Source organism: Leptopilina heterotoma, unplaced genomic scaffold (genome assembly GCF_015476425.1).
Source record: "Leptopilina heterotoma isolate Lh14 unplaced genomic scaffold, ASM1547642v1 Lhet_15, whole genome shotgun sequence".
Taxonomy (NCBI): Eukaryota; Metazoa; Arthropoda; class Insecta; order Hymenoptera; family Figitidae; genus Leptopilina; species Leptopilina heterotoma.
This window is the reverse complement of record NW_025110867.1, coordinates 2,009,002-2,021,046: the sequence shown is the minus strand read 5'-3', so window position 1 is coordinate 2,021,046 and position 12,045 is coordinate 2,009,002. Positions and strand designations below refer to the sequence as shown.

Sequence of the window (12,045 nt, the reverse complement as noted above, 5' to 3'; positions counted from 1 at the left end):
AGTACGTTTGCCCCACTATGTTTTATTTCCATTAATCAACGTTGGACAAAATTTATCAAAATTTTAATATTAAACATTGTCGTTGTCTTTGCAAAAATTTATTTATTTTCATTTCCTATATTCTAAGAAATATGCGACCACAAAAAATTTTTACAAACCATAAAACTTATATTATTGCATTTTTCTAATGTTTGTTGTGTTTTGTAAAGCATTGCAGGGTGCAAGAAATTAATAATCATTCGCTGAGTTAATAACAATTTTCTAATGTTCGATTTTTCGTCAAATATAATAAATTTTAATGCATTATGCGTTATTTTTTAAATGACTTTTAAACATTATGCAATAATGTGCAGTTCAGATTATATTTATTTTAATATATATATATATATGTAAATCTTATAAAAATAAATAATAAAATTTTGAATTTGTAATATCGCTAATTACATGTTTCGGAAATATTTTACCAGCTTCTTTTGGAAATATAGAAATTCCCTTCTATATATGTATTTTTAACCAAATTCGACGCATATAAGTGTTAATTACAAGAAATAAGTATTTATTACACGAAAATACGACATCCCTTTTTATAAAAACATTGCCAAAAATATATATTTATAATATTTTCTTTTTTCGTTGAAATTCTCTCACATAAAAATTCGATTTTGTTAAATTCCAATTCTTCGGCCAACATTCATTTAATATTTATATATTCAGTTAAATAAAACATTTGATAAACAATTTGAAAAACATACATCTAAATAACAATAATCAGTTATAACATAAATATAAAAATTATTTCAATTTGACAATTATAAGAAAAATTTCATATTTAATATAACAATTTCATCAATAACAATATCAGAAATCGGAATCGACTACTAAAGATGGAAATTTTTTTTTTCAAAAGCACAGCGCACTATAAATAATTGTGATGAATCATAAGCATATAAACATTAATTAATGTGATTAGAGTGATATTTCACAACCAGATCAGCGAAATGCTTTTAAATTCTAAGAAAAAAAAACAACTTTTATCGCTTTATTACAAATGAGTACTAAAAATATTCGGCTACAACTTTGTCTGTTTTCACGTGCGGAGAGTGTGTTCTACTTTATTTATTTATTTTTAATGTACATCCTATTCAAGGCCATTCTTATGCTAGAAAGGTCAATATGGTGATGTAGAAGTCTTCACAGTGTTACTTTTCGTCTTTTTTTTTAACTTTTCGTTTTTATCAAAATCCGAAATGGCGAATCCAATATGGCGGAGTAAATTTTTAAAATGTTTCAAACTTCTATAAAACATGGTATTTTAATTTTTTACTGCGTGTGAAATCACCTTTACAATAAATCTTAGAATATTATGAAAAAGGTTCGGTAATGAAGCCATTAAAACAAGAAGAAGAAGAAGAAGAAGAAGTTTCGTAATGAAGAAATAATTTTAATAAAAAGTGAATTCCAAAATTTTTCTGCCAAAATAATGTTTCGGCGAAATGAAAATTCGGCTAAAAAATTAAATGAAAATGTGATTGATAATGTTTTTGATAATCTTCCAAATTTTTTTTCTAACATTTATTAAGTCTAACTGCCTAAAAGGAATTGAAAACAAGGATTAAGAACAATTTTCCTCTAATCCTCAATTATTGAATTTCATTTTATAACTAACACTGAGTTTGATGAATTTCGTTGAGAAATATTATTAGATTTTTGATAAAAAAAAGAAAATATAAAAGTAACACCGTGGGACACTTATAATCTATTACCTCCTTATTCATAAAAGGTAATAAAATTTCTTAAATTTAAATACATTTTGAAAAATATACATTTTTTACAATACTCAACAATATACATATAGAACAAACACAGAAATCTTAACAGAAAACAAAGTAAATGGAATGATTAAAACTTGATATTTTATTATTAAAATACAAGAGGGATAATAAATTGTTTAATTTTTCATTTAATTTGTATCTGTTCCATATATATAAAAAAGGGCTAATTCTGATACTTTTATTTAATGTAAATTTTCCACGACTAATTTTTATAAAGTTTTAATAAATTCCACACGATCAATAAACTAAAATATAGATTGTACTTCAAATAAAGAACTCTATTTATATCACTGGATACGTGTCTCATGTGTGAAATAAATTCTTCTAAATCAAACTAATGTGAAAGAGGTATTAAAAAAAATTCTCCATATTATTATTAACATTTAGAATTTTCCAGTTTTTAAGAAAATATGTTTTTTTTTTGTATTAGGAAGTAATTAAAAAAAAGTTTTTTAAACTCAGAGAAAAATGATTTGAAATGTGAATTTCTCTGAAATGGAAATTTTGAAAAGTAAAGGCTGAAAAATTATTTAAAAAATAAAGAAAAGTTATTATACGTAAAATCAATAGTGAATATTAAAATATTTATATTTAATATTTATTACAAATAAATAGTAACTTATTTCTCTTCTTTATTAGCAAACCTTCTCTTTATATATACTTTCTTTCATAAAATAGTAATTTTATAAATAATTACTTATAAAATCATTATTTAATTACCCTTTGTTTGAATTAAACGTTAAGTTATTTCTTAATAAATAAGTTAATGTCCCAAGATTTTCTACAGTCGCCCTGCTTTCAGAATTAACCCATTAAATGAAATTTACTGTAATGCAAAAGAATGTATTAGCCAAGAGTTAAATAATACTTTTAAAACTTAATATAACAATAAGTGTTTCTTTTTTTTATATATACCTATAAACTTTGTAAATTAAAGTAACACCAGTTATTTTTAATTATCAATAAAGTGGAAAATTTAGAATTTTCTTATGCGAATTTTTAATTTACATTATTCATTAATATTTACATCATTTATAAAGTTTTTTTTATTTGCATTGAATAAAAATATATTTTTCTGTAAAATATTTTACTTTTTTTTAAATATATATTAAATTATATTAACATTTTATGAAATAAGTTCTTAAAAAATATTTTAGTAGTGATTGGAGAAATATTTTTAAAAATAAAAGATAATAAGATTTTTCTTTTCACCTCTAAAAGCAAAATTTATGTCTTGCGAAAGACATATTAATAATTTTCTTTTTCTTCTAATAATTTTATAATTAGCTTTCTAAAATATTTTTAATATAGGAATTATATTAATTAACGTTTTGTGTTTTAAAAGAGTAAGGCCACCCTAATATACCATTATTTTTTTTTTCTTAATAAATTATTGATGATTACCTAATATTCTTAAAATCTATTGCTTTCACTGATGACTTTTACTAAGTAAATGTGAATTAAACTGATATAAGTTGCAACACTGTTCCCCACAAATATTACACTTCCATGGATTACTTTCACTATGACAACCTTTATGTAAAAAATATAAAGTTTGATCTGGAAATGTTATTTTGCAGTGGGTACATTGCATTCCGCTTGTACGACTTTCCTGTTTTGTTGTTGATAAAGGTTCACTCCGTGAGTGCATATTAGAAGTTGAGCCATTGTTATTATTATTATTATTAACATTATTACAAGTACTTGACATTTTTCTTCGAAGATCATCTCTCAATAATGATTTTAGCGGAGAAACCTTTATTAATGATTGTAGTGGTAGACTACTGCACGCAGCACTGGATTCATCTAAACCATTACTGTTAGGCTCTTGCTTTATTGGAATAAGTGAAATTGAGGGAGTTATACCTTCATCAGTATTACTTAAATTTCTAAAACAAAAATAAGTTTATTCAAAGTAACTGCACGCAGAGGAACAGTTTTTTTGTACATCAAATATTAAAAAATATTTAGGTTTTAAATTTGTTATTGATAGTCTATTTCATTATGAAAATTTTGAGCTATTGTGGACTTCGATTGGATTAAAAATAAAAATTCTACACTAGATTTAGTGAACGATACAACTTTTTCATTTTTAGAATCCCTTCAACAGTTGCAGCAAAAATGCAAACTGTAAAATTAAGTTAAGCGCTAAAGTTACTAAAATCTCTAAACAGGGGGTAATTGGACCTATAACAAAGGCTAATTGAACAACCAGTCCAATTTTAATTAAAAAGGAAAATATGAAATCTTAAAGTAAGAAGTAATATATAAAATTGTACTTACTTATGAATATTAGTTTTAATAGGCAGATGGTGATGACTACTACTTGGAACGTTACAATTACTGTCGGCACTTTGTGGACTACTGGGACTATCTCCATTTACTAGAGGAGAATTCGTATTATGTTGACTATTAACTTGTTCTGGATAAGGAATGGAAATCTCCACATGGGGTGTAAGAAAATGCATTGGTGGAGTGGCATTATCAGTTGACCTATTACCAGTACTATCTCCGCTATCAGATAAAGGCGCAGGAGGCACATTTTCGCCGGAACAGTTGCTTAATAATGACGTTGAACTATTTGGTCCAGGATTATCCAAATCTATTCCGTGCCTATTAAATAATTAAAGAAACTTTCTTTTATCCTTTTATGCGAATAAAAAATTATTCAAATAATTTCATTACTCTCAACTCAAGGGGTTAGGCTACCCTGAAAATTTTTAAAAATCGAATATTCAAATAATTACAATAGTTATGACTATTTAATGACCGCGTCTTAATTTCATACGGTCAGAATGGTCTAACCCCTTAAATATTTCTGAAATCGACGAGATAAAGAAGGACATATAATTTACGTAAATTCAGAATATAAAAAAATCTATTTTAAGTCTGGTATCAAATATTGCAAAAAAATGGTACACAAACAAAAAAGGTAGCGTACCTGTTAAAAAAATGTAACCTCAGGCACTTCATGGTAGAAGCTCTATAGTGACACAATGGACAGGATTTCACCATATCATGCTGACCGACATGTTCGTTTTGAAAATGAGCTCTCATTGCAATTTGTCTTTGAAAACCTCGGTTACAAATAGGACAGTGATAAGGCAATGTTTTTGAATGCGTTGTAAAATGTTCAGCTAAATGATCTTTACGAAAAAATCTTTTCTGACATATCCGACATTCGTAGGGCTTGACCCCTGTGTGTCTCATCTGGAATATAAATTACATTTCATTACATTTTTTCGTGGATATTGTATAATTTCGCGAATTGAGTATGGGATCGTACATAAACCTCGTAGCCACATTTTTTGGAAATTTTGACCCCCCCACTCCCCCTCAAGAGGCTACGTGGTTTATGGATGGTTCCTTATTGTTCTCATTAAATCGTTGTATCCAAATAGGAATGTGGGTAAAATGAAGAATATCGCAGTGGGCATTTTAATAACTAGTGTCATCTTAGGTCATAAGAGAATTACTCCAAATGGTCAGAATCAACTTAAGGTTTTTTGTGATAAATGGCAAGATGCCAACATTCACGTTGACTCTCCAATTTTGGTAGAAAAAGATTTTAAAGCCTTTATTTCTTCTTCTCTTTTGAATCGTCGTATTCTGGTCAGAGAGATAGACATTGACTTGGGTGCGGGAGATATTTTTTATTTTTTGGAATCTTTCCTTTCGTCCGCAGGTTTTGGAGATCCGTAGGAGAACAAAATCTCGCCCTCTGTACAAGAATAGTAGTGCAAACGCTATTCCTGAGCCTGTGGACACGATTGAAATGATTGTTTCTGCGCATAATGTCCCTAAAACAATTTTTATTGCAAATATTGCTTGCTCGGCAATTCCAATTATTTCACCATCTAAGAGGTGCTACAATTGTCATAGGTTCAGACATATTACGAGACAATGTAGGAGTTCGAGACCGATTTGCGTTGTTTGTGCGGATTTTCATAAGGAGGAGGATTGTCATAATAGATTAAAGCCTGCCTTATGTTTAAACTGTGGTGGCAGCCATCTTGCCTCCTCAAAGGATTGTCCCGTATATGCTTTTGAGTTTGAAGTAATGAGGATCAGATATGAGAATTTTTGTGGTTTTGATGAAGCTGATTCTATCCTGGAAGCTATGCTGGATATGCTGGATTTTTTCTTGGGACTTTTCGTCCCCGGCCATTATTTTTTGGCCCTTTGATTGTTTTGGTTCGAATTGATACTGTCTTGTTTGTTTTGTTTATTGGATGTTCTTGTTCTTTACATCCTTAGTTATTTTTTTTGTTTTACTTAATTCAAGTTTAATCCTGCTTTATTTGAATTTTATTTTTTGTTTCATTTGTCAAATGACACAACACAATGTTACGTGGAGCCTTTGGAATGCCCATAGCGTAGTACATAAAAAAGCAGAGGCGGAATCAATTTTAATCATCTATCGGTTGGATGTACTATGCATAACTGAAACGTGGCTTACGCCAGAATTGAATTTTAATATTTATGGCTATTCTACTCACAGAGCTGATGAAATTGCTGGAAGGGGAGGTGAAGTCCTTATTCTACCTAGAGATGGTTTGAAGATTGAGCTGGGGAAGGTACCAATCCTATGTGGAGGAGAGATTGATCTTTTGGTCATAAATGTGGAAACTGATTTAGGATTTATTTCCTTTCGTTTGGTGTACTGTCCACCCAATGTGCATACTGAGTTTGATGATTGGCTGGCAATATTCGACCTTATTAATACCTATTCGTTTCCGATTGCAAATGATCTTTGCAAGTTCTTTGATTCCCTTTGTTATCGTGAGGTCAAGGATTCTTGGCTTTTTTTTGGTGGGAAACCAAGGGGGATGAGATATTTTAATAGTATAGGATATGAGTTCGAAAGGCCGTGGTTAAGTGGTCTCCAGTTAAGCCGGAAACGATTCCTAATATTGTTGAAAATTCTATTCACAATCCTCCAGGAGCACGTCAAGAAATATTAAAAAAATTATTTAATAATCAGGATGAGAACTTGACAATACAATTTCTTGAAATCGTGTTCAAACGACCGAAGGGAAATTTTCATCTGTCTTTGAAAATATTATTAAGAATTGAATGTTTTTTATTTGTTAGTAAATTATATTTGGAGCCTCGAACCCTGCGCATAGAATAATAAAAATTGTAACTATTTTCTATAACAAACTATTACATACCTTGTGCCGCCTCATATTTGCTCCATTAGAAAACTTCATATTACAGACATCGCATTCAAACATTTTCCTATGTGAACGATGGCTAGAATGTCCTTCTCCATCAATATCATTTTCTACACCTTCGCTAACTTCGGTATTTTCTCCTCCATCGCCAGAAATAAGGCATTGGTCTTGATGCGTACAAAATGCTGCTTTATTTAGTGTTTCATAATTATCACAGCGTTCACATCTACAAAAACGTTATATTCAAAATTTAAACATTGCGTGTAGAATAATGTAACGTAGGTTAATGTATCTACCTCTACAAATAACCACTGTTTATTTCGATTATTACATGTCAAATTAAAAAATCAAATAAGAAAGAGTTCTCATCTGATTTTTTAATCTTTAGCTAAGAGCAGATCAGGTTATTTTTAGCTAATTTTGAATTTTAAATTAAAAAGGAGACATGAAAACCCTGTCAGTGAAGTGGTTAATGTTTGTTTGGCGCTCACACGACAATTTTTCGGTGTAGAATGTGGAAAAAAATCCATTGTACACAAAAAGTTTCACCTACCTGTATACCAGGACAGAACCATCACTACTATCATAATTTGTATTTAGAACCGTTTCACTATCATGATCAAGTGTTTCTTCATTCTCAAGGCTTTTAGAAGTATTTCCAGTTTCAGCATTTAAAGAGGAATGTGAATCTACCTCGTGCTCTTCGCCTACAGTGTCAACTCCATCTGACATCGTACAAAACGGAAGAGCTATTTGAAAATCTTCATTTATCTAATAGCTGTAATTACAAAATATTAAACAGGTTAAATATAATAATGTATTAAATAAACATTATATCTAGTAAATCTTCCAATACTTCTGGAATTAAAGTGACGTTAACTAATTGGACTATATATTTGGGCTATAAAATTAAATCTAATAACAATTTTCTCAGAGGATGGTCCTAAATTTTATTTAATTGATAAAATTATTGATTTAGAAAATAAAATTCAAATTTTTTCTAAGCTACCGAATTTTTCTAATCTAACACGATTATTATTGATTGAGCATTTTCAAGCATTTAAAATTTTTAATAATAATAGTTTCTTGTACTGTGTTCTTAATATTACTGACATCACTTACAATTCACCAATAAGTGCCGGGAATGACGTATCTGGGGTTCATTATTATATTGCTAAACATTGGATGTGACATATAAAAATTTGTTACTTTCACATCTTCTAGTTTTGGTCCCGGATCTATTCTACCGGTCAAAATTGAGAGACAAAAAGGGGATAAAAATTCATTTGTTCTTATAACTTGCATATATAATTCAAATTTTTTATCATAAAGCTTCCATTAAATTTTTTAAAAATGATTCGATTTTAATCAGAGTTGACGCACAAAAATTTAATTTTGTTTTTCCCTAACTTTTCCCTGATTTCCAGAAAAAATTTTGACTTTTTCCCTAAAGAATATTCTGCTATTCACTCTAAAAATGATTAGATACTGAAAAAATGTTCTATTATACATTTATTTACAAATTTCTTTAACTGTAAAATTATTCAAAAACAGCAATAACTTCTTTTTAAAAAAAATATTTAATCATTATTATTTTTCCATAGGAATTAAGATTTTCAAAACATTCAAATTCAAATCTTTTTGAAATTCAACAATTTATGAGAATATTATAAAACATGAAGAAAGTGATCACTCCGAGTCTTCGACTCGAAGTGATATCTTTCTCCATGTTTTATAATAATTAAAGATGACCGAGTGATAAAGATCATTATTTTCTACTATAAAAAATATTTTTACTGTAACTTCTTCAAAATTATTTTCATCATTTCAATTCAATTATTATTTTCTAGAATTTTAAACTAAAATTCTTCTTTAAATCAATTATTTACAATAATTTAAAAAAAAAATTCTAAGAATTTTCAAATGTATTTGTTTACAATTCAATTTTACGAAATTTCATCGATTATTCGGAAATTCTTCAATTAAATATATGAGGAGTAAGTTTTCAAAACCATTAAAATTAACTTTAATGTAGAAAAATTGTAATAAATTATTCATTTTTTAATATTTTTTCTATTTTAAACGTTCTGTTTGTAATTAAATTCTATTGTAATAGGGAATTTAAAGGTTTTGGTAATTTTTTCTAATAAAAAGATCAAAATTAAAAATCATCAAGATTAGGCCAAAATATTTTTTCAATTGAAAATTCTTTAGTAATAAATTTTTTTTCTTAAATTGAACAGTGATAAATCGATTTCTAAGGATTTTAATATTTTGAATATGTGTTTATCTCAATTTTTTTAAAAATGGACTTATCAACTTTTGAAAAATTGCTCCTCATATATTTGAAAATAAAAAATTCGAATAATTTCAATTAAAGTTTTTGAAAAAAAATAATTCTACAGAATTGTTAGTTAAAAATATGAAAAATTCAGATTATCAAAGATTTTAATTTGAAACTTTTTTAAAATTCAATTATTTCTAAAAATTCACTCTATAATGCTTTTAATATTCAATTATATAAAATTTTAACTGAAATTCACTTAAATCAATTTCTATTTGAGAATTCTACGAGAATTCAATTATTTAAATACAAAAATAAATAATTTATATTGAATAAATGAATGTTTCTTAATATTGAATTCTCATAAAGAATTTTATCAACAAACTTTTAAATAATTAAATTCTTTCGACGAATGTTAATAAAATTTAACTCAAAATAATTTAAATTCTGCGATGAATTTGATTACTTATTTCTGAAAATAATAGAATTCTTGTGAAATTATTTTATTATTTATGAAAATAATTAAACGTTTGCGTAGAATTTTAAATTGAAATTTTTTTAAATAATTGAATTCTTTTGAAAAATTTTATTAAAATAATTGATATTGAATATCATTGAATTTAGGAAAATTTTTGCAAATAATCGAAATTTTGCCAAGAATTTTATTCAAATTTTTTTAAATAATTGAATTTCGAAGAAGAATTTTATTATTTATAAAGAGAATTGAAATTTTGTCGAGAATTTCTTTAAATTTTTGAATATAATTGAATTTCTGCGAAGAATTTTATTACTTTTGAAAATAATTGAATTTTTGAAATCATTTGAAACTTCTCCAAAATTAAAATTTCTTTTTAGTTTTTTTAACTAAATTTCCTTGTTAATTTCTTTATTTTTAATAATTAATTAAATAGATATATTAAAGAATTTAACTATCAAAATAATTTAAATTTTGAAAATTTTTGCAAAAATTTAAGTTCTTTAGAATTTTTAATAAAATTCATTCAAAATTAAAATTTTATAAAATTTGAAATTAAAATGTTTTGAAGTTCATCAATTTATGAAAATTTTAAACGCAACTATTTTAAAATTCAATTAATTTTGAAATGTATAAATAAAATTGTTCATTAAATAATTTTTAAGTTATAATTTTATGAGATAGTTCTTCAAGAATTAAGTTATTTAAAAAGAAATTATTGTTAGAAATGGAAAAAATTGAATGTATTAGAATTTTTGTTTTTTGTAGAAAAAACTATTAATAATAATATTTTAATTATTTGAATGTTAATTAATTATTTTTCAAGAGGTCTGCATTCTGTTGAATGAACCACCTTATAATTTATAAAATTCTTTACAATATCTATATTACTTAAATCATTAACATAAAAAAAACATATTTATATTATGTTGTACTGTTAATAATCTAAATAAGATATAAAACGCACTGAATTCTATAACATTGAGTCCAAATTTTATGATTACACTTTGAAAAAGATTTCAAAAAAAAACTTGCTTATTTTTTTATTAGAAAAAGGGGACAAATTAGCAAAAAAAGGGGGAAAAAGGTGACAAATCGTCAAAAAAGGTGATAAACTTGAAATAAGGGGCATTTATTTTCTAAATTACCTAATATTTTAGTAACATTTTACACTTAAATAGGGCAACAATTTATCAAAGTTTCGAGTAAATCCCTTTTTTTATGAAAATGTCCCAAATCAGAAAAAACAAAATATAAAATAATTTTTATAAAATAAAAATTTCAATTTAATAATTAAGGAAGAATGGCATTGGAATGAATAATATAGTCAAAAAAAGTTCATTAATACCAAAAAAAGTACCAAAGATCACTGACCGAATAGTAACCTAACCTAAAATACTTTTAGTTGCAGTATAAGCAGTAAAAATTCTACATATTTTTCCATTCTGTTAATTATTATTAAAAGTAAAAGAAAACTACTAATAAATGTTGGTATTTAAATGGAAAAAAACAATTTTCTTTCAAGGACATGTTCAAATATTTTTTCAATTTCATATCATTTTTCTTGTAACGTTATTCTGTGAACCCTTCTTCAGTACTTTATTTCTATAACAATATTAAAAAAAAGATTTTTCAACCTTTCACCCATTTAAATATATTTTTCTTATAAACCAAGTATTTTAGTGAAAAATTGCCTTTAATTTTAATTTACGTCGAAAAGTAACACTTGACAGTTTACAAAAATGGGCATCATTGAAAAGTGGGACACTTATCTTAATAACAAATAATGACAACAAAATAATACCATTTTTTTGCAAAGTTAAACAGTAAAATGGTTTTTTTTTTCGTTTTACACATCTAGAAATATGTTTACATTTGCCCGTTACCAACTGCAAAGAAATCATTGACAAATAATGTGAAAAAATAAATAATCATGAAAACATTACATGTATAGGAAATATATGCAGTGTAGAAATGTTCACTTGTCAAGGTATCCTTCCAATATTATTACAGTGACTGACAAATTGACTGATATTTTATGTGTTCACTTTTCCGCATGAATTTCCTCTTCGTTCATGCAATCACTATGGCTCATGAAAACATTTATTTTCTTCTCAAAAATCATTCAAATATTCTTATGTAAATATATAGTTTTAACAATTTATTAATTTACTTTTTTATAAACTATTTAATTCTCTTTAACGTCAACAAATCTTATTTTTATACAACACTGTAAAAAATTTAGTGTTAATTTACTAAATGACAAAAATAACCAAC

At 26.2% G+C, this 12,045-nt stretch overlaps 1 protein-coding gene across 1 annotated transcript; it reads right to left on the bottom strand.

Moving 5' to 3' along the window:
- Nucleotides 1-3,092: 3,092 nt before the first annotated feature.
- LOC122498408 (zinc finger protein ztf-16) lies at nt 3,093-12,026 on the bottom strand. The gene is made up of 6 exons (XM_043606117.1): nt 11,715-12,026; nt 7,563-7,787; nt 7,007-7,235; nt 4,774-5,042; nt 4,116-4,445; nt 3,093-3,721 (listed from the first exon to the last, which is right to left on the bottom strand). Exons 2-6 carry the CDS (start codon nt 7,739-7,741, stop codon nt 3,262-3,264), a joined length of 1,467 nt encoding a protein of 488 aa, XP_043462052.1. The 5' UTR covers nt 7,742-7,787; nt 11,715-12,026; the 3' UTR covers nt 3,093-3,261.
- Nucleotides 12,027-12,045: the final 19 nt, after the last annotated feature.